At 49.7% G+C, this 23140-nt stretch overlaps 1 protein-coding gene and 1 non-coding gene across 2 annotated transcripts in view; one reads left to right on the top strand and one right to left on the bottom strand.

Annotated features, from left to right (window-relative positions):
- Nucleotides 1-23140, top strand: part of Tead4 (TEA domain transcription factor 4) — a 76454-nt gene that overhangs the window by 35380 nt on the left and 17934 nt on the right. Inside the window, exons 3-5 of the mRNA XM_051155660.1 lie at nt 18057-18121; nt 18446-18508; nt 22693-22821. Of these exons, the coding sequence (XP_051011617.1) occupies nt 18057-18121; nt 18446-18508; nt 22693-22821 (257 nt within the window). The remainder of the gene's footprint in view (nt 1-18056; nt 18122-18445; nt 18509-22692; nt 22822-23140) is intronic.
- On the bottom strand, nt 16349-16455 carry LOC127197817 (U6 spliceosomal RNA). Its single transcript, XR_007831773.1, has one exon. It is a non-coding gene; the product is annotated as a U6 spliceosomal RNA (small nuclear RNA).

Here is a 23140-nt window from a genome sequence, read left to right as displayed (position 1 = left end):
ATTTTTATGTGTCTGTGTGTATGCCTGAGTGCGTATGTCTGTGTGCCACGCATGTGCAATGCCTGATAGGTCAGAAACAGCATCATGTCCCCTGGAACTGGAGTTACCAATGGTTGTGAGCTGCCATGTGGGTGCTGGAAACCAAACCCGGGTCCTCTGCAAGAACAGTAAGGGCTCTTAACCACCGAGCCATCTCTCCAGCCTTCTTCTTACTCCTCCAACAAAACAATGGGTATGCCTTCGCCCAAAAAGATCTCAGCTATTGCAGCCACAAAAACCATGGGTCATGTGTTGGGCTGTGGTGTACTTGTTGGACTGTGGTGTATGTGTTGGGCTGTGGTGTATGTGTTGGGCTATGGTGTATGTGTTGGGCTGTGGTGTGGTTCAGCGGTGGAGTGCTGGTCCAGCATACATAAGTTCTCCAGCGTCACACACTATGAAGTGGGCCGGCGCTGAAGTTACAAGTGTCAGTTCTAGGGGGTTCATCTTCAGCATTCCTCAGCTGACTAAACTGAAATCTAGTCCCAGCTCTGGGGCAATAGGGCCCTGCCAGCCCCTCTATTTTTTACATACAATCTTTCCCCCATGAGACCAAAACAATGCCTACCTTTCCTTGTTGCTCCTTGGCAAAGTAAGATCCTTTCCCATGGAACCCCAGCCCCGCTCCCCAGACACTGGTTAAAACTTCTCCTCTTTCCCTTTGCACCCCTCAGTTCCCAGAGTCTCTCAAATGCTGCTAGATGCCGCCCTCTCCTTACCACTCTTGCTCGGATGACCTCTTGGTCTAACAGTTGCTCCCCTCGGGGGAGCTCCCTAGAAAGCTGACCTATGGAAGGGTTTTCCATGGGGTATCCTCCCATAGCTGCCCCAGGACCATGGGCTCTTTGTTGGGGAACAAGGTAGATGGTGATCATGTGATGGGGGTGGGGTGGGGAGTGGGGGGGCCAGGAGGTATTCCGGAGGCCTGGAGATTGCTCGATTTGACTGCAGTTCTGCCAGCACCCTGGTCAGGGAGTCAGAGTACACTGAGTACACTGAGAAGGGATTACTGTGTAAAGAAGCAGATGAAGTGCAGGAATAGGGAATGGGCCAAAGGCAACCGAGACGGTCCCGGGGTGAAGCCAGAATGTGTACAGTGCATATACTAAGCCGGCATGGTTAACTGTCTTAGGGTGTCTATTCCTGTGATGAAACACCGAGACCAAAAGCAAGTTGGAGAGGAAAGGGTTTATTTGTTTGTTTGTTTGTTTTTCAAGAGAGAGTTTCTCCGTGTATCCTTGGCTGTTCTGGAACTCACACTGTAGACCAGGCTGGCCACGAACTCACAGTGATCCGCCTGCCGCTGACTCTTGAGTGCTGGGATTAAAGACAATGCCCAGCGGAAAGGGTTTATTCTACTTATACTTTGTATCACTCAAACAGGCAGGAACCTGAGGCAGGAGCTGATGCAGAGGCCATCAGTGCTGCTTACTGGCTTGCTCAGCCTGCTTTCTTGTAGAATCCAGGACCATCAGCCTAGGGGTGGCCCCACTGACAATGGGCTAGGTCTTCTCCTGTCAATTATTGATTAAGAAAATGTCCTGCATGTAGTGACAATTCTGGAATTTTGGTTTCTTTAAATAAAAAAAAACACAGGAATATAAGAATATGTTTTTATTTAATCCCAGGTGTGGGGATGTGGGGCTGCTTTGGATTATCCATAACAGCTGACTATGATTTGCCTCATGCTCTTGCAGAGGCGTGGTTTTGCCTAGTGTGGATAGTTTCTGCAATTGTGGGACATTGGGAATTCTGGGAACTTTTCAGAGAGGGAATATAAATGTTTGTGTTCCAAGAGGCTGGTTGGTGGTTGGTGGTCCATTTAGGGGGGTTGGTTGCGGCTTGTTAGTGGTCGTGCTCAAGAAGAAAGAAATTAGATTCAGATCTCTCTCTCTTTCTCTCTCTCTCTTTCTCCCCCTTTATCCTTCTTTCTGTCCTATCTAGTGATAGGGGGTAAAACTCGGGGGATACAGGGTGGGGGAAAGAGGAAACCACAAAGTAGCAAAGACAAGCTACACCCACAGGCTTGCCTGCCTCTAGCCCTATCTTATGGAGACATTTTCTTAATTGAGGTTCCCTCCTCTCAGTTGACTCTAGCGTGTGTTAAGTTGATATAACAACTAGCTGGCACAGTAACCCATACCAGGAAAATCAGAAAGTCTGAGGCCAGCCTGTGTTACATAAGGAGTTTGAGGCCAGCCTAGGCCACACAAGGAATGAGCAAGAGGCTGGAAGATGGCTCAGCATTAAGAGCTCTTGCTTTCAGAAGATCTGAGTTCAGTTCCCAGCACCCATACCAAGCAGTTCACAACTGCCTGTAATTTTAGTCCCAGGGTATTTGAAGCCATTTTCTGGCCTCCACAGGCACCAGTATGCAACACACACACACACACACTTTCCCCCCAAGGTGCTTAAGTAAAAAATGAATAAAACACACTAGAAAAGTATTTGACTAGCTGTTGTCCAGAGTCTTTGGCTGCCTGCTTTAGGTTTAGTGACATTCTGTAATTCACACTATTGTTAGAGCCACTGCACCCTTCCCGTGCAGAAACTTTGTCATCCCAAAGTAGAATTTTGTACCCCTTAAACAGTGGTCCTTTATTCTCTTTCTTTTCCTTCCTCTCTTCCTGACCCTGTCTCTGTCTCCCTCTGACAGAGTCTCATATATGTCATGCTGGTTGGCTTGGAACTTATTGTGTAGGTCAGGCTGACCTTGAACTCACGGGGATCTACCTGCCTGTCTTTGCCTCCTGAGTGATGGCATTAAGGTGAGCACCACCATGCCCTGCAGATACCTCCTCAGGCAGCTGCCGCTTTTCTTTCTCTGTGGATGTCACCATCGCAGGTCCCTCATTTATGTGGGATAATGTGTGTGTGTGTGTGTGTGTGTGTGTGTGTGTGTGTGTGTGTGTGTGATTCACTAGGTGTCATGTTCACGTGATAGTGTATGTCAGAATCTCCTTCCGCCATACATAGGTACTGGACATCCATCAGTGGACACTTGGGCCGATGCTTAGATGTGCTCAGTGACTGTGCGTGGCTATTTCTTCCCCTACATTACATTGCATTAAAGTCCTTCAGGTAGTGAGCAGAGCAGGCCTAGCAGTCTCCCTCCTCCCCCTCACTCTAAACTCCTTAACTGTCCCTCCTGGCTCTGCCTGGGCCTGGCCTTGGGTCAGGTGGGTCAGTCTCTGGGCAGGGGGACAGGAGCGTCCTGCTCCATCTGATGACTCACCTGGCTTGCCTGAAGGGCCAGCTCACTGTGAGCCAGACACTGGCTTATCCAGGTCTCTTCTTACCACCTTGGGGGCAGCCAGCACAGCTGGGAGGTATAGATAGCTCTGAGCTCACAGCAGTGCGTGGGGCAGGCCCCCAGGGAGGCTGACTCAGACCTCCTCATGCTCTGTTCTGGCTGTGCTCCTCCGGTCCTCTCATCTTCCCTAGGGACCTGCTGTGCCCTATCCTCACCCCTAGTCAGCTCGGCTTCAGCTGCCAGCAACCATCTTCAACCCCCACCCCAACCCCAACCCCAAGCCCAGAGCCCCGTCTTTACACTTCCTGTGTGGAGCAATCGTGTCCCAAGTGGACCAGCCAGTGAGGCCCATAGTCAGCTGACAGCAGGTCCTAGACTTGGGGCTTTGGCCTTAGTGTTTTGACTACAGGGATTAGGCCTGTGACCAGCTCAGGCCATGGTACACCAGAGCAGAAGCTTGTGACCAGAGCCAGGCAGACATACAGATGACATGCAGAGCCACAACCCAGATTAACACCTGTTAGCTTTTGAGCCGAAGCACCCATACTTCTTGGCTTTGCCACCCCCCTCCACCCCCACTCCCACTTGAACACCTCTCCTCCCTCCCGGACCTGCTCCCTTGCCTGTGTGGTGCTAACCTGCTCACTTTTGCCCTGTCATTGTGTGACTCTTACTCTTGTATTGTGCGTACCCATTCTGACCCCCCTGGCTAGCCTGGCCACAGGTCCCCAGGAGCAGTGATAGGGAGGACAGTTACCTCCTTCGCTCTTGTCTGCATCTGTCCTTTCCCCTCTGCCTCTTCTTAGCAGCTGCACTGAGTGGCCATCGCCCTCCTCCCCTACCACCCAGGCTGACCCCATAATCCTCTGCATCTGTTCTTTCTGGTCCCAGCCTTCACCTACCTGGAGGCCGCTCTCGTACAGCCTTGCTTTCTGCCCCCCGATTTCATTCCCTGTCTCTTGGTTTCTTTGCTGTGACCCTGGCCTGCCATTATGTTAGTCTTAGGAAGCGTCCGCCTCTCCTTGATCCCTGCTGGAATAGGGGTTCTGTTCTTTTTTTTGGGGGGGGGGTTCTGTTCTTGATGACTCCACGGGTAATGAGCAAGGCAGGAGAAATACCTTTTGTACGTGAACCACCCAGACAGGCATGTAGGGTGTAGCCAGGAAACCAGAGGGCTGGGTTGTCTTGGACCTTTCTGGAAGGAAGTGGAGCCTGATAGGGTGGGGGTTGGGAGGGCGGCCACTGTGCTCCAGGCGAAGGAACCAGAGAGCACTGCACCAGCTCACACGTAGGATTTGACGTGATGGCTTTGAGGGAGCCAAGGAGAGCACCCAGACAAGACACTGTCAGGAAAGGGTTAGAGATAAGTAGCGCACGTGTTAAAGGGGGAAGATCAGGCTAGACCTTGGCATCCCAAGGCTGGAGCCTTGTTGAGACTTTTCAGTGAGGGGATAGGGCAGAAGCAGGGAGCCTGGCCTGAGCCTCCTGTTGTCTTAGTGCCATGGCAGCCAATGTTCCTTGGTGTCCTAGTTTGCTTTCCATTGCCGAGGCAAAAAAAAAAAAAAACTCAGTAAAAGGATTTATTTGCTCTTTCCGCCATCTTTCCGCACCGTCACCATGGTGCCCATGAATGTCTGGCAGATGCTCTCAAGAGCATCAACAATGCCGAGAAGAGAGGCAAACGCCAGGTCCTCATCAGGCCTCACTTTGTAGACCAGGTTGGCCTCAAACTCACAGCGGTCTACCGGCCTCTGCCTCCTGAGTGCTGGTGGTGAGCACCACCACCGCCCGGCTCATCCTGCTTTTTTATACACCCAAGGACACTTCCCATGGGTGGCATCATCCCCCCCCCCCAACTCCCACCCCACAGGCCAGTCTGATGGGGGCATCTCTTTCCCAGCTGCAGTTCCATTTTCCCAGATGACCCCTAGCTGTGTCACTTTGACAAACAAACACAAAACAAAGCCATACAGCTGGATGCTTGGGCTTTTGCTCTTTGCTTTGTCATCCTTTGTGCTTTCCTCTCTGACGTGGCCCTCTTAGGACACCGCCTCTCTACTCAAGCTGCCTTGACGGCAGGCTTGGTCTGGAGCAAGACTTAGCCTTGCTGATCATTGCTTTTCTCCTTTGTAGAATATGTATGACTAGCTCTGATGCTAAGGGATTGACTGTATGGACAGTGCTCAGTGGTGTTAAATATATTCACACATTTTATTTCTTTTTTAAAAAAATCATTATTTGGGGGGCTGGCTCCGTGGGCAGGCCTGAGTTCCAATTCCAAGCATCTTTGTAAAAAGCCAGACATGGCCACAAGTGCCTGGCGAGCAGAGGTAGGATTGCTGGAGCTTGCCAGCTTAATTCCATGTTCATTGGGAGACTCTGCCTCATGGGAGTAAGGTGGAGGTTGAGAGAGCGGGACGTCTGGCATTCCTGTCTCTCCTCGGCCTTTGGATGTACACACACACACACACACACATTCTTATTTTAAATTACACTTCATAGATTTACTTTGTGTGCTTGTGCGTGTATATGTGTAGGTGCTCATTTGCCATGGTATGTGGATGAAGGTCAGGAAACAGCTTTCAGGAGTTGGTCCTGTCTTTCTATTACCAAGTGGATCCCGGGGATCAAGCTCAGATCATCAGGCCAGACGCAGACACCGTTACCCACCAAGGTATTTGTCTCACTAGGCCCTAAATTACTTTTCCGTGGTGCTGAGGATGGAACCCAGAGCCTTGTATACTGGGCAGACAGCGAGTCCCCACCCCATATTGATAACATTCGTGTCTCTGTGCAGCCACAATCACTATTTATTTCTAGAACTTTTCAGAACCCCCACCCCCACCCCCCGAATAGAAATGGTACCCATCCCAACAATAACTGCTCGTTCTTTGGACCCCAGTCTGTGACAACATCTCTCCTACTTTCTATCTCTGTGGATTGGCCTGCTCTAGGTGCCTCAGAAAAGTATAATCCTGAAAAGTTTACTTTTTTGTTTGTGAAGGTTTGGTTTTGTTTTACTTTGTATGGTAGGTAGAAGCCAGGGTTTCATCTGTAGGAAACACAAGACCTCCCACTGGGCTGTTGTTTGTGCCCTTTGGCTGTTATGACATTGCTAGTAACATTAGTTGTCAGTGTCTGAGCCCTTCTCTGCAATTCCTTTGGGAGTCTAGGAGTGGAAGGAACTGCTGGCTCCTATGGTGATTTTATGTTTAACTTTAAAAACAATGTTTAACTGGGCGTGATGGCGCGCACATTTAGTCCCAGCACTCCAGACGCCGCGGAGGCAGGCAGATCTCTGTGTGTTTGAGGTCGTCCTGGTGTAAGTATGGAGTTCCAGAATAGCCAAGGCTACACAATGAGAACGTTTCTCAAAACAAACAAACAAATAAACAACAATGTTTGCTATTATTTTTCTTCTTTTCCTGTTGCTGTGACTCAATACTATGACAGAAGCACACGAGCCAGTTTATTTGGGCTGAAAGTTCAAAGTTACAGCCCACTGTGGGGGCAAATCATGACAGCAGGAGCTTGAGGCGGCTGATGACGTCACATCTACAACCAATAGATAGAGAATGATGACTTTTCAAATTAAAAAATTATTTTTTGTCTGTCTTTCTTTCTTTACAGGGTTTCTCTGTGTAGCCTTGGCTATCCTAGTCTCACTTTGTAGACCAGGCTGGCCTCGAACTCACAGAGATCCGCATGCCTCTTATTTATTCTGCGTATATGGGTGTTTTCTGTGTATCTGTGTGTGTGTGTGTGTGTGTGTGTGTGTGTGTGTGTGTGTGGCAGGGTGAGCACACGTCATGGCACTCACATGGAGGTCAGAGGACAGCCTTCAGCTCCCATAGTTGCTGGTTCTCTTCCGGTACCACGTGAGCCCCAGGAATCGAGCTCAGGGTGTCAGTCTTGGCAGCACCACCCTCATCCACTATCTCTCCAGCTCCAAGAGTGAGTTCCTGTGCTTAGCTTCCCTTCACTCCTTTTTATGCAAGCGACTCCAAGAATGGTGTTGCTTTCTTTCAGGAGGCTTCTTCCCAACGCAATATAGTCATGATAAGTCCCCCAGGCAAGCCCTGAGCCTAACCTAATCTAAGTGATCCCTCATGGGTGTGTCTAAGTGGGTGCCTCTCCTAGTGACTCTAGATGAAATTGGCAATCAATACTAACCTGTTTTCCCATAGTGAATGTCCCACTTATTATACCCACCCCCACCCAGTGAGGCAGAAGGTTCCAGTTCTTCCACATGCTTGCCGGCCTTGTTATTCTTCCTGTTTCTGTCTGTAGCCATGCGAGTAGGTGTGAGGTGTCTCTGTGACAGTGATGCTCAGGATGCTGAATACCTTTTCACATGCTCTCTGAGGTGACTGTGACCCACACAGAGTTACCAGAGGTACAGTGCAGAGAAGGCCTAGACCTGAGAACAAAAGTCTTTTCTCTCAAGGATCTGTGTTTAGTGGGGACTGGGGCACAGAGCTCATCCAAGAAATATGAAGGCCCGGGCCATCTGCTGCGGGTGGAGGTGGGAGGATGGGTCTGCATGCTCAGGGCAAACTCTTAGGGGTGCCAGCCAACAAAAAATGTCCCCAGAAGTCTTGGAGCCCATTCAAGGATGACAGGGGTAGTAGCTCAAAGTCCCATTGCTATGGTCACCTCTTCACAAACAAGTTCCTCTCCCCGGCGTCTGCCATCACTGGATCTTGAACAGGGAGGCTCTTCTGCCATCCAGGTTAGGGCATAGGTCCTCCTTCCTGGAGCCCAGCCTACAAGAGGGACACAGAGCGCAGAGAAAGGACTGGCTCTCTGGAGAGACCTAAGGTGGGCTCATCAGATTCTCAGCCCATTTCAGTTTGTAAAACTCATTGCACTCACTATATATAATGGGGCTTTTTCTTTTTCTTCTTCTTCTTCTTCTTCTTCTTCTTCTTCTTCTTCTTCTTCTTCTTCTTCTTCTTCTTCTTCTTCTTCTTCTCTTCTTTTCTTCTTTCTTCTTCTTCTTCTTTTCTTCTTCTTCTTCTCTTCTTCTCTTTTCTTCTCTTCTTCTTCTTCTTCTTCTTCTTCTTCTTCTTCTTTTTTAAAGAGCAGTGTTACTTAGAGCAGGGCCTGACAGTCTGAGGAAGATGGCCGGCTGCCCTGGTCTCCCGCTAAGCAGCTAGTCTTTTACTTCCTTGATGATGATGCTTTTTTATGGTGTAGTGGGAGGGCTGTTGTGGTGGGAGACTGCTCTGCCTCAGGAAATGAGATGCAGAAGTGACTGGTCCAGGTGGGATTTTGCAGGTGGGACAGCAAGTCTAAGTGGAGTTGTGTTTAGGGCTAGGCCTAGGCTGGCTGGTGGGTTTGTAGGAAGTAGAAGGGTCATGAGAAGGTCATGGTGGCCAGGCAGCGGCGGTGGTGGTGGCAGTGGTGGCGGCGGCGGCGCACGCCTTTAATCCTAGCACCTGGGAGGCAGAGGCAGGTGGATCGCTGTGAGTTCTAGGCCAGCCTGGTCTACAAAGTGAGTCCAGGACAGCCAAGGCTATACAGAGAAACTCTATCTCAAAAAACCAAAAATAAATAAATAAAATAAATAAAAAGAAAAGACCATGGTGGATCCTCCTTAGAGGCAGCTCCCGCCCTCAGCCCATGGTCCGGCCAAGACATTCCCTTCTCTTTTGGCAGCCCTTCTCACGGTGGGCCGTGGGTCGGAGCTGTGCGTGCTAGCTGTTGGACACATGTTCTCTGACAGATGGGTCTACCACTTGTCTGGTGGGGATGCCCTTTCCAGCCCCTCCCAGGTCCTCTCTGGGGGTGGGCCAAGACCACCTGCCACATTGCAATGTCCAGCTGCTCAGGATCTCCTGTGAAGGCCAGGGTAGGCTCCTGTTCCCATGGCTTGTGAGCTCAACTGCTGAGGGGTGAGGCCTGCAGCTACACAGCTGGTGGCACGGTTGGTACAGGGACATCTGTCTCCTTCCTTCCATGTCCACTTCCTCCCTTTTTACTTTGTTGTTGTTGTTGTTTGTTTTCAAGACAGGCTTTCTCTGTGTAGCCTTGGCTGTCCTGGACTTGCTCTGCAGACCAGGCTGGTCTTAAACTCACAGCTATCTGCCTCCCGAGTGCTGGGATTAAAGGCATGCACTACCACCACCCAGCTCCCTTTTTTGCATTTTGAGACATACCACTATATAGCCCAAGCTAGTCTTGAACTCAGTCTATAGTCCAGACTGGCTTCCCACTAAAAATCCTCCTGCCTCAGTGATGAGATCATCGGTGTGCTCCACCACTCCTGCTGTTTGTGAAGGCTTCTTCCCACCAAGGCTCCTTTTTTATGAACTTGACGCATGGTAGGAACGCTCTCTCCAAGACAACATTCCTACCATCTCCCTGACTCCCCACTCTTCATCATCCGTGGAGTGTTTCCCTGAGTGAGCTCCAGATACCACTGTCTGCGAGGGTTAAGGCTGTGGTCCATCCTTAGGTCTTGGGGAAGCCAAGGTCTTGCTTTGTGTTGACACTCAGGAAATCAGGATGACCCACCAAAAGTGGGGCAACAGAACGGATCCTCACTGAGCAAATCCACTCAGGAGAGGGCTTCCACAAGGAAAGCTAGCCGTTGTGTCACTGTGATGAATAGTCACAGCCCTAGAGAACATTTTTCTCGAACAAGCCACATGGCTGTGACTGAAGCATTTCTCTCCATCCTGGGCTTCAGTCTCTTCTTTGGACCAGCAGGGTGCGCCCCTGCTTCTAAGAGACATGGTTGTGCTCAGTCACAGTTATAGTATGTTTGTTAAGGAGTGGCCTCCTTGCCAGGCGTGGTGGCTCATGCCTTTAATCCCAGCACTCAGAAGGCAGAAGCAGGGGGATCGCTATGAGCTCTGAGACTAGCCTGTTTATATAGACTACATAGATTATGTAGTGAACTCCCGGCCTGCCACCCTATATAGTAAGATCCTGCCTCAAAATACACAAAACGAACAACAAAAGACACAAGACAAAGGGCTGAGTGGGCTCAACAGTTAAGAGCGCTTGCTCCACAGTCTGAGGACCGGAGTTTGGATCCCAACATTCCTACAATAGGTTCCACATATGTCTGTAGAACTGGCTCTGAAGGGGTGAGCAGAGGCAAGGTTCTTTGGGGGGGGCGGGGCTCCTTGATTTCCAGCGCAGCCAAGAAAGCATAAGCACTGTGTTCAGGGAGAGACTCTGCCTCAAAGGAATGGGTGGAGAACAAGATGGAAGGATACAGACACTCTCTTCTGGCCTCTGCATGCATCCTGCACACACAAAACACACACACACACACATACACACACACACACACATAAATAAATCTCAAACATTTACTGTTTGTGTGCATGCATGTGCTGTAGTGCATGAGTGGAGGTTAGAGAACAGCTTTTGGGAGTCAGTTCTCTCTTACCATGTGGGTCCTGGGCCTTGAACTCAGGCTGTCAGGCTTGGTCACAAGTAGCTTTACCCAGCTGACCATCTCTCTGCCCCTAAATAAATCTATAAATAAATAACCCTTTAAACAAACAAGGAAGGAGACAGGAAAGAGGGTCGAGGCCAGTCTGTATAAATCTGAAAGTCATCCACTTGTCGGGCAGTGATCTTGAATAACTTAAAGCCTTCCCATCTGTAGCATGGATGTTACGGCACCAGCTGCGTAGAGCTACAAGAGGCTATAACGTGGGGGTGCAAATACAGCTGTGACTCCCACATTTGTATTTGTATAAATCCTTTTACTGATATGGCCAGGCATCTGGTTACTACTGATAACCCTGGAGTCAAAGGGAAGACACAGCTAATGATTGCGCTGTGTATATTGGTTTGAATTTTATAAGAACTGGCCTGGAGGCAGTGTGTGGCTGCAGTGACCTTTCCCATGTGACAGGAAGGGAACTGCTTGTTCCTCTTGGCTCCAAACACTCTCAGAAACTCCACTTCCACACTGGGGCATTCACCCACCCCACCCCCGCCCCCGCAGCATCCCCTGTGGTAGGAGGCTGATGGAGTGATGGCCAGAGGACAAACAGCAGGGAGATAGAAGAAGGCAAAGTTGTGGGCAGCACGCGGAGCCAAAAGAGCAAACAGAGGGCTGGACGCTGTGTGATGAACTCTTAGCTATGGAATTTAAAATGGCAGCTCACAGGAGAGATGGAAGAATTTCAACTGCTGGAGGCCAGGGAACATGGAGGTGGTGGCCAGCGGTTCATAGTTGCCACTGGGTAGGAAGGAGTTTTCCAGACCCATTTCACAGCAAGGTGTGGACCTCAAAATTGCTGAGTCTTTTTTTTTTTTCCAGGTTATTGAATTAGGGTCTTGTTTCCTTGTTTTTCTTCCTTTTGTATTTTGTTTTGTTTGTTTGTTTTTTGAGACAAGGTTGTTGTTTTTTCTTGTATAGCCTCTGCCCCCAGGTTCTGGGACTAATGGCATGTGCCATCACTGCCCGGTTAGGGTATTTTTGTTTGTTAGGTTTGGGTTTTTTGTTTGTTTGTTTGTTTGTTTGTTTGAGACAGGGTTTCTCTGTGTAGCCTTGGGTGTCCTGGATTCACTTTGTAGACTAGGCTACTTGAGGATGACTTTGAATTCTTCTCAAAGGAAGTTTGAACTACAATGGAAAAGGCATTTAATTTATTTTTTAATTAAATTACATTTATTTATTTGTGTGGATGTATGTGGGTGGGTATGGACATGCCACAGTGTGCATATTGAGGACAAAGGACAACTCTTTCTCCACCAGTGGGTTTTGGGAATCAAATTCAGGTCTTCTGTCTTCATAGCTAGCACCTTTACCTGCTGAGCCACTTTAGTTAACTGTGTAATTGATTGATTGTTGGTTGATGTGTGTGTACCTAGGCACACATGCTACAACATGCATGTGGAAGTCAGACACAAGTAAGTGAGTTGGGTTTTCCCTTCCACCTTTACGAGGCTTCCATCCAGCGACTCCTCTCTTGTTGTTAGACTACAAGGCACATGGTTACCTGCCTAGCCATCTGGAGATCCTGAGAACCTTCAACTTCCGATCCCACTGCTGCCTCCACCTCCAAAGTGTTAGAATTCTAGCCACGTTCCACTGCAGCTGATTTATGCAATGCCGGCGTGGGGTTGAACACAGTGCTTCCTGTGTGATCTAGACCAGGCTGGCCTTGAACCCCAGAGGTCTGCCTGCCTCTGCCTCTCAAGTGCTAGGATTAAAGGCGTGCACCACTATCACCTGGCCCAGAGGACAATTTTTTTTTTTTTCCAGAGGACAATTTTTGAGAGTCCTTCCATCTTGGGTTCTGAGAATCAAACTCAGGTCATCAGGCTTTCTTGCATGGCATCTCCTTGGTCCCTAAACTTAATCGTTAAGGCAGCTTACTACGATGTCAATGACGCATACTTAAGGCAGACATGGTGATAAGTTTGGCAGATGTGGCTACCTGTAAAGCCATCGCCACCATCACAGTAGCAAGCGTCCATCACTGTGTAAGAGATCAGTTGTTTTTCTCAGTGTTGACAGAGGAATTTGGGCCTATGCCTGCTAGGCAAGTGCTCTAACACTGAGCCACACCCCTAGCCAATAGTTTTCAAACCTAATTTTGTGTTTATATTTTTCACCTTCTCATTCTTTTTCCCAAAGAGAGTCTTGTGTGTTTTAAATGCCTTTAAATGCCTCATGGCTTATGTATAGAAAAAGCTCAATTGAGTGTAAGACGAAATGCATCTTGGGAGTTCAGACTAATTGGAAGGCATTGCCTAAATTCATGTAGCTCCCCTGTTTGTCTCTGAAGGCTAAACCGGTTCAGTTGCCTTATTGACGATTGACGATCATTTCTTTTTTTTTTTTTTTTTTTTTTTGGTTTTTCAAGACAGGGTTTCTCTGTGTAGCCTTGGCTGCCCTGGATTCGCTTTGTGGACCAGGCTGGCTTGGAACTCACAGCGATCCACCTACCTCTGCCTCCCGAGTGCTGAGATTAAACGTGTGCGCCACCACGCCTGACCCCTTATTGTTTTTTAAGCTGAAAGATATTTATTGAGAGCCTACAATGTACAGGCATTTTTGTCTTTTTATGTATGTACGGTATGCATGTCTGTCTGTCTGTCTGTCTCTCTGTGTGTTGGTATTGGGAGTCTTCACTGATCACTCTACCTTGTTCACTGAGTCACTGCTATCCAGCTTGCTTCAGGGGTGCCCTGTCTCCACCTTGTAAGCTGCCAAGCTTGCCTGGAAGTTACATGGTTCTAGGGACCTGATCTCCAATCCTCTCACACAAATGTTTTATCCACCGAACCATCTCTTCAACCCTTTAGGGAGTTTCCTAAGTATCTGATCTAGACAAATAGCAAGCACCCCATCCTCAGGGTGTGCTCTTTTGAGAAAAGACAGTTCTCAGAGTATCAGTAGATCACGTGGTGCAGGGAGGAAAGCGAGGATGACAGTAAGTGTGCTGGCGGAGAGGGTGATTCTTGCTCCTCACATCATGGTCAGGGAAGATGTCACAAGACCATGGCAGCATGGATCGCTACCTAGGCCACAAGGCCATTCCAGACAGCCAGGAACATGAGGAAGGTGAGGTTTCCTGGTGGAAGGACAGCAAGCACAAAGCTTAGTGGGCAAGTGAACCAGAACATTCCAAGAAGTGGCTCAGAGTGATGGATACATGGCATCCAGAGAAGTCACTGAGCTGGTGGACAGATCCTTTGGGTGCTTCTAGGCCATTGGGGGGACTTAACCTTATAGTGTGTCTGTGTGTGTGTGTGTGTTTGTTTGCTGGTTCCTTGTGTACTACACTAGGTAAGAGCTCTGCTGCTGTCCCCAGCTCTCTCCACCCTTCCGCTTGCCTCGCCTGTAATCCCAGCACTCAGGAGACATAGGCAGGCAGATTGGTGCGAGTTCAAGGCCAGCCTGCTCTACAAAGTGAGTCCAGGACAGCCTGTCTCATGAAAAAGAGAGAGCTGGGCAGTGGTGGCGCATGCCTTTAATCCCATCACCTGGGAGGCTGAGTCAGGCAGATCTCCATGAGTTCGCGGCCACCCCGGACGACAGATGGTGTTCCAGGACAGTTAGAGCTGTTACACAGAGAAACCGTTGTCCCGAAAAAGCAAAGCAAAGCAAAACAAAACAAAACAAAAAAAGGGAGAGAGAAGAAACAAAGAAATTATGTCTCTTGTGTTTCTTTCTTTCTTTTTTGTTTGTTTTTGTTTGTTTGTTTGTTTTCGAGCCAGGGTTTCTCTGTGTAGGTCTCTTGTGTTTTTTTTCTTTCTTTCTTTTTTTAAAAATATGTATTTATTTATTATGTATACAGTGTTCGGCCTGCATGTACACCTGCAGGCCAGAAGAGGGCATCATATCTCACTGTGGACGGTTGAGAGCCACCATGTGGTTGCTGGGAATTGAACTCATAACCTCTAGCAGAGCAGTCAGTGCTCTTAACCGCTGAGCCATCTATCTAGCCCCCTCTCTTGTGTTTCTTAAGCTGGTGTCCAGCCCCTGGCGTCTGAGGAAGATGCAAAGCCAGGGCAGTGCCTTTTGGCTTTTTGTACACATGTCAGCTGCTAGGCTGAGCATAGCCTGAAGTAGGAACCAGGTGGAGGTGGGTTATAACCCAGGGACCACAGATCTGAGGTGGGGAGGAGCCTAATTCAGGGACTCTTTTGAAAGTGGAACTGATAGGTCTAGCCATTGCTTCATCTGTGCACTGATTTCATTCATCTAGTGCTGGAGAGCAGAGATGGTCACGTGTTTGTTTTGAAACATGGTCTCACTATGTAGCTCAGGCTGGCCTATAATTCCTGATCCCCCTGAGTCACCTTCCCAAGTCCTGGGCCACAGGCATGCACCCCCATTCCCAGGTTTGGAGGTACAGACAGGAGTGAGAGCAGACTGAAGGATGTGTGTAGTCTTCTGTTCTAGGGTACTGTGAATCTAACAGACAGAGGCCCAAGGACCACTTCCCAGATGGTCCCTAAGATTCCCACCATCCCCTGCTGTGCTGAACTTGACACAAGCTAGTTATCAAGGAGGAGGAAGCCTCAATTGAGGAAATGTCTCCTTAAGATGGACTTTAGGCGGGCCTGTAGGGCATTTTTTTTTCTTTCTTTCTTTCTTCCTTCCTTCCTTCCTTTTTTCCTTCCTTCCTTTCTGTTTTGTTTTTTGTTTTTTCGAGACAGGGTTTCTCCTGGACTCTCTTTGTAGACCAGGCTGGCCTCAAACTCACAGAGATCTACCTGCCTCTGCCTCCCAAGTGCTGGGATTAAAGGCGTGCCCCACCAACGCCCAGCTTGGCATTTTCTTAACTAGTGATGAAGGTGAGGGCCGGCCCATTGTGGGTTAGGTTGCAGCTGGGTTGGTGGTCTTGGGTTCTGTAAGGAAGGGAGCTGAGCAGGCTAGTAAGCAGTACCCCACCCTGGCCTCTGCATCAGCTCCTGCCTCCAGGTTCCTGTCCTGTTTAACTTCCTGTCATGACTCCCCTTTGATGATGAAGTGGGGTCTGGAAGTGTAAGCCAAATAAATTCTTTTCCTTCCGAAGTTGCTTTGGTCATGGAGTTTCCCCACAATAGTCAACTAGACTAAGCGTCCTGTCTTCCCTAGCTCCGGCTACCCTACCACCCACACTGGGACTTGGCACTGTATCTCCACCTTGATTTGGCCTCTGAACTCTGATCGCTTCTTTAGTCTAAGAATGTATTCTCCTTTCCTGAGGAGGAAACTGACTGAGCTAGTTCTCCTGCCCCTCATCCTACCTTTTTTTTTTTTTTTTAAAGACATTTTACTCTGTAGCCCAGGTTGGATTCAAACTTGCATCAGTCTTCCCGCCTCGGGCTCTTAAGTGCTGTGGTGACATATCGACCACCATGCCTGACCAGAGTTCTCACTGAGCCAGAATTAAGCTTAGCATCTTTTTGTTTGTTTGTTTGTTTGTTTTTTGAGACAGAGCTTCTCTGTGTAGCCTTGCCTGTCCTAGACTCACTTTGTAGACCAGGCTGGCCTCGAACTCACAGCGATCCACTGTCTCTGCCTCCTGAGTGTTGATGGATTAAAGGCGTGCGCCACCACTGTCTGGCTTTTTTTTTTTTTTTTTTTTTAATATGGAATGCTTCACGAATTTGCGTGTCATCCTTGCTCAGGGGCCATGCTAATCTTCTCTGTATCGTTCCAATTTTAGTATATGTGCTGCCGAAGGGAGCACTAAGCTTAGCATCTTGAGTCAGTAAAAATGGGTGCGGCCAAATATAGAGGAGAGACTTTGCAGAACCCGATAGAACTAGATGAAAAAGTGACTGAGTGGAGGTCCGTGGACTTGCTGTGGTCTGTGGACTTGCTGTGGTCCATGGACTTGCTGTGGTCCGTGGACTGGCTGTGGTCCCAAAGCTCCTTGGTAGCACTGGAGGTTCAAGGCCAGCTCCCTAAACTCCCAATTCTGTAGTGCTTTTTCTGTAACCAGCCACCGGCTTAGGCCTTATTTTATAGCTGCAGCAAAGTCCCCGTTAATTGACACCGAGTAGGACTGTTGGACGTTGGTCGGACTGCCAAAACCCCCTTTGGAATATGTTTTCCTGGAGGGCTTTGTGAGGAGACATCTTTCAGGTGTCTCACAGTTTTAGGTGCACACTGGCTCACAGAGTGCCCGGGAGCCCGGCTCTCTACCCCTTCCTTCCTCGGACAGAGACAAGCCAGCACTCTCAGGCCAGCACATCTTTCCGGCCGTTGAGGACTCTTAATTTTGGACTTGGCAGTGGGGAAAGGTCAGCTTGGGGGCCAGCCTGGCTCAGGCCAAGCTCTCTAGTTACAGCCCAGGTGGCAGGCAGCCGGCTCGCCTTACCTGCCCCTGTAACCCGCTCCCTCACATAGTCACTCCAGCCTCAGCTGACAGGGCGGGCCTCTGCCATGCCCTCTGGCCTTGGTGTAGAGCAGAGAGGCGATGGCTTCCAGTATTTCAGCCTTCCCCCTCCATCACTGATGCTCTTTGTTCTTTGGCTTAATGCTCCCCAATGGCCAAGGTCCCACCGAGGCCCACCTGCTCACAAGCCTGAACTCACCCCTCCTGTGCAAGCACACCTGCTCCGTTGTGTGGATATGTGCCCCTCACCTGGGTCCTGAGTCCTGTTGAGCGGATGGAGGGAGGAGGAGCATCAAGGACAAGGAAGGACACATGTCCCGAGCCAGCCAGGGCTAGATAGCAATATCTTTCCACACAAAAACCAAAAACCACACATGCAGCAAAATAACAACTGCAGAAACGGGCTGAGGATGTAGCGTAGGTATAGAGCGCTTACCCAGCATGCACAAGGCTAGGCTTCATTTCCAGCGCTGTAGAAAAACCTAGCATGTTGGCTATAAAGGGTATTTGCCTGATACAAATCCTCTCCCACTGAGCTGTTTCTCCCAGCTGCTCTCTCTGTATGAGGAGGCAGGCCTCCTCCCTGGCAGCTAGTAGAGTCCCCGCATCATGCCCCCTGTTGCTCACCAACCATCTTTAAGGTCCTCCCTCGCAGGGCAAGGGTCAGGTCCTTCCCGCACAGAAAGCCCCCGGAGGGGCCAAGGCTTGGAACAGCCACTGTGGGATGAGGAGCTCAGGCTGAGTGGCAATGGCCCATGTGTCCTGACTCTACTACGGCCAAGTCCTCAGTCTGTCTAGTAAAGATGTAATCCCCTCCCACTACCGGAATATCCCTGTGCTCCCCAGAGGCAGGCAGGAGGGAACAAAGCTCTTATTCTAAGTCCCCACCCAAGGTGGGCAGAGCTGCCGTCCAGCTCTCCTCACCGAGAGGTTGTGTGGTTTGTCTGCAGGTCGGAATGAGCTGATCGCACGCTACATCAAGCTCCGGACAGGGAAGACGCGCACAAGGAAACAGGTGAGTCCAGAGAGGTCTCCCCAAGGGGGTGGGAGCGGCACCTGCTTCTCTGGGTTCCCTAGTCCTTCCCTTTACTAGAGAGCCAAACTCCCTCTCCAGGGTGCTGGGTTGGGGGTCAAGCAAATCATTGACACCGCCCTCGTGAAGTACTGCCAGACTCAAGGTGACCTGGGACTGGCAGGAGTGAGTGACCCACGTTGATCAGCTCCTCACATAGTCAGTCGTTCACAAGTGGAGGCAGAAAACCATGGAAGGCTAAGGGTTGGGGATGCATGCATTAGCTGCCTAGGGAGTGAGGACAGGAATTCTCTCTTTCTGTAACAGGTCTCCAGCCACATCCAGGTGCTTGCCCGTCGGAAAGCTAGGGAGATCCAGGCCAAACTCAAGGTAAGGGGAACTGTTAGCAGAGGGAGAATCCCAGGACTTGGGGTGAAGTGAGGCATCCCAGAAGTTGTAGCCCTTTTTCCATCTGGGAAAGGCAGCCCTGTGGGCTTGGGGGCTTCCACTGTGTTGAGCCTATGTGCTTCTTGCTGTTAAGGACAGTTGGGGCCTAGCTTGTGGTGTATGGGTGACATTCTCCGGCTGGGCCCTACCTGGGATTTTAGTGTAGGAGGAGCCAGGCACAGCATTTCTGTCCCCTCTGTGTTCTCTGAGATGGACAGTTCCATCTCCTCTCTAAATCTTCTTCTGTGTAAGGTCACCTCAGGAAGATAGTCTTTCAGGACTCTGGACCCAGGGCCTTATGGTGAGCAGGAGGAGTGAGCTAGCTCTCTATCAGGGATTTTTTTTTTTTTTTTTTTTTTTTTTTTTTTTTGCTTTTTTGAGACAGAGTTTCTTTGTGTATCCTTGGCTGTCCCGGAACTCACTCCACAGAACAGGCTGGCCTCCAACTCACAGAGATCCACCTCTCTCTGCCTCCCGATTGCTGAGGTTAATGGCATGCACTACCACCGCCTGGCTGGTCCCTCACCGCTTATCTGACAGGTCCAGATTGGGTCAGTAGAACCACAGACCTCTCTGCCCCCTAAGGAGTCACACTCACTGTCTTTACACTTCCATTCTTCCTGTCCTCAGCCCAGCTGTCCTCCGCACCCCATAGATATGGCTCAGCACCTCCTTCCTTGTCCCCAGGACAGCTGGCTTGCTGGCTCCATCCTTGGAACATCCCTACCCCGAAATCCCTGCTTCTTCTCCATGTCCCCTCTCTGGTCTGCCTCCGACACACCGGGATCCCAGGTGACAGCAGAGGACAGAATAGCTGTGTTGTATTTAGAGTGTGTAGGGGAATGTTCAACTCCTTGGGACCTCTCTACCGTCCATCCTTGCTTCAAGGAAGCATGCGTTTGCTTGTAATTTAAGATTCAAGGGCACCAGTTGGTGGGCCTCAGGAATCAAGAGGAGCCACAACTCTCTGAAATTACCCACATTGTCATGTACCTGCGTCTTCCCAGAGACTGGTCTGAGTACTTTGTCCTACTTTCTTTCTTTTTTATTTTTTTGGTTTTTCGAGACAGAGGTTCTCTGTGTAGCCTTGACTATCCTGGACTTGCTTTGTAGACCAGGCTGGACTCGAACTCAAAGTGATCCGCCTGCCTCTGCCTCTCAAGTGCTAGGATCAAAGGTGTGCGACACCACTGCCTGGCTGACTTTGTCCTACTTTCAAGACTCCTGGGACCACAGTTATTAAGCTCTCGGGTGGACAGTGGAGTTAGTGGAAATCCTTGGGCTTAGTTCTACTCCATCTTTGTCTCGTGGCCGTGTCCTGAATCCTCCATGAGCCCCATTCAGTATCCTCATCTACAAAATAACAGGGCGATAATGGCAAAGTGACCAGCAGTCCCCTTCCACTGGAATATGCACAACTCCTGGCCCTGCGCTCTGGCCATTGATGTCATCCTTAACGACATCCTTTCCACTTCTGTCTGCCTCTTGCCTCATGCATTGAGGATGTGGTTTCCTGAGCCTGTCATTTGTTTAGATTAAGGATACAGGAAAGGGACACATGTTGCTGGCATGGAACGGATGGAGCTCTTTGGACTTTGGGTACAGTTGTTAATCTCAGCAGCCTTAAGGATATGGCCTGTCAAGTCACCTCAGGGAGAGGCCTGGGAGAGCTGCCCTAGAATGAATGTCTTTTCCTCTCAGAAGTACACGACATAAGCTGTCAGAGACAGCCTTTAAGACCAAAGCCCAAGTTTAGCCACAGACGGACAGTGAGTGAAGATGCCAGCAAAGTCTCACCCAGTCATTGCTCTGAGTGGGGGACAAGGCCAGCTTCCATGTGTTCCATAGTGAGTACTGGCCGCTACTACATCCTAACACATTTCCACTGTCCCCTTGGCTGGTAGGGCCTGCCCAGGAAGCCTTAGTCATTTTTCTGTGACAATAAAAAAATTCCTCAGACTGGGTAACTATAAAGCATAAAGCTAGGTATGTGCCTACAGTCTTATCAGGAGGCTGAAGCAAAAAGATCACTAGGGCCTAGGCATTTGAGAACAGCCTGGACAACATAGGCCGACTCTATTTTTATTTTATTTTATTTTCTGACTCTGTCTTTAAAGAGAGGGGAACTGAGCCGGGTGTGGTGGTGCACGCCTTTAATCCCAGCACTCGGGAGGCAGAGGCAGGTGGATCTCTGAGTTCGTCAAGGCCAGCTTGGTCTACAGAGTGAGTTTCAGATCAACCAAGGCTACACAGAAAAACCCTGTCTCGAAAAACCAGCAAAAAAAAAAAGGGGGCGGGCGAGAACTGGGCATGATGGTACGTGTGTATTCTCTCAGTTGCTTGGGAGACTGAAACCGGAGGACCCAAGTTCAAGACCAGCACGGGCACTCTAGTGAGACCCAGTCCCAAAATCTTAAACAAAAAGAAGCTGACGGTATAGTTCAGTGGTAGAGTGTTTCTATAGTACGTGTGAGTCCTCGGGTTCAAGACTCAGCATCATGAAAAAAAACTGGATAGGGGTCATGGATATAATAGCTGCTGCATCGGTAAAGTGGTTGCTAGTGTGTGCAAGGCCCTAGGCTCGAGCACTAGCACAGACAGAAAAGGAAAGGAGAGGAAGGCTTAACGATTATGGGACTGGAACGTTGGGTTGGTGGTTGAGAGCACTGGCTGTTCTTGCAGGGGGACCTCGGCTCAGTTTCCAGCGCCTACATAGTACCTCACAATCATCTGTAACTCTAGTTCCAGGGCATCTGACACCCTCTTCTGGCTTCCGCAGGTACCAGGCATGTACATGCTGCACATGCACAAATGCAGGCAAAACACTCATACACATAGAATAAATAATTAATAAGTTAAAAAAAAAAAAAAGAAGAGACGTATCTGTGGCTCATGGCCTGAGAACATGGCTGCAATATCTATTCAATATCTGTGAGGCCTTCTTCCTGCACTCAAGCTGGAGAGAGAACTTGTACCAGCCGTTGTCCCTCTTGTAGACCACTAATGCCATCGTGGGGACTCACCCTTGTAACTTTGCTCAGTTACCTCCCAAGGGTCCCATTGTTAAATAATCACCACTTGGGCCCCCTGTTCAGCTTCCCAAGTAACTGAGATTATACACACATCTAAATAGTTATCAACTTATGAATTCAGGGGTGCAGCTCTGAGCCACAGCATGGACCGTTCTCTTGAGGCTATCCCTGTTTTCTCTGCCTAAATTTTGTGAGCTTCCAGTTTTTTAAGCTGTAGGAAGGAACCTCCTGATCCTCTACTTTCCCAGGGCTCAAAGTGCATTAGCGTTTCTCAAGATCCTCCGTATGCTGTCCCAGGCCACACCTATTTCCAGCTTGCTCCTGGGTGGCTTCCGGGTCTGGGGCCCCAGGCTCTACAGCATCCTGCCTCCGTGTTGCTCTGCGGACTGAGGGATTGTCCTGCAGACTTTTAAGCTGCAGAGGTATCTGCCAGTCTCAACTCTTGTCTCACTCAAGGCAGACTTGGTTCTACCAGATTCTCATTCACTGTGAAATATTGATTCATGGGTACCTTCATTTTATAAAGATTGTAACTAGCGGGCTGGAGAGATGGCTCAGCGGTTGAGAGCACTTGATTGCTCTTCCAGAGGACCCGGGTTCAATTCCCAGCACCCATATGGCAGCTCACAACTGTCTATAACTCCAAGATCTGACACCCTCATACAGACATACATGCAGGCGAAACACCAATGCACATTAAAAATAAATAAGTAAATAAAAAGATTGTAACTGGGGCTTCAGTTTCAATGGTAGAACACAGCTTAGCACACTTGAAGCTTAGGGTTCCATCCTCAGCACGAGAAAGGGACAGGGGAGGGAAGTGGCGTGCATTGAGGTGGCAGTTGGAGGCAGCGTCAGGCAGGCATGGTCTCCAGTCAGGTTGATGCTTCCCAAACAGATGAGGAAAGTGATTAAAGAAGCCAAGCCACCTGCTCACTCACCAACACATTAGTATTTCACAAACTCAAGCCTGCTCCCCAGCTCTGGCTGCTGCCACTGGACAGCTTTTCTGGGCCCAATGCCAGACCGTGCCCGTGCCTCCCCTGAGCCTGGCTGGTGGCCCTGCTCAGGTGCTCCCTTCCTATGTCTCCCTAGGACCAGGCAGCCAAGAACAAGGCCCTGCAGAGCATGGCTGCCATGTCATCCGCCCAGATCGTCTCGCCCACAGCCTTCCACAGTAAAATGGCTCTTACCCAGAGCCCTGGCTACCCAGCAATCCCAGGGGTAAGTGGGGCAGCCCAGAGCAAGAGGCCAACACAGCTTTCCTCATACTTCCTCTTCTGCAGAGCTGGGAACTGGGGCCAGGCTCAATGCCCCCCCCCTCTCTCTCTTGAGCCCCACCACCCAGGGCCCATTCTAAACCATGGCTTTGCTGGTGGTAGACCCACCATTTGAAGTCCTTAGCGATAAGGCCTTTAGAGAAAGCGGCAAGGGGCTGCTCTCATGAGCTGGCCAGATGAGAGTTGGCTTTATCCATAGTTGAGGAAGCAGAAGTCCAAGGACTGGACCTGACTCCTGAGGCTTTGATGTAGCACTGTGTGTC

This window comes from Acomys russatus, chromosome 13 (assembly GCF_903995435.1).
Source record: "Acomys russatus chromosome 13, mAcoRus1.1, whole genome shotgun sequence".
In the NCBI taxonomy this organism is placed as follows: domain Eukaryota; kingdom Metazoa; phylum Chordata; class Mammalia; order Rodentia; family Muridae; genus Acomys; species Acomys russatus.
The sequence above is the reverse complement of the archived record's forward strand: the minus strand, read 5'-3'. Positions and strand labels throughout refer to the sequence as shown.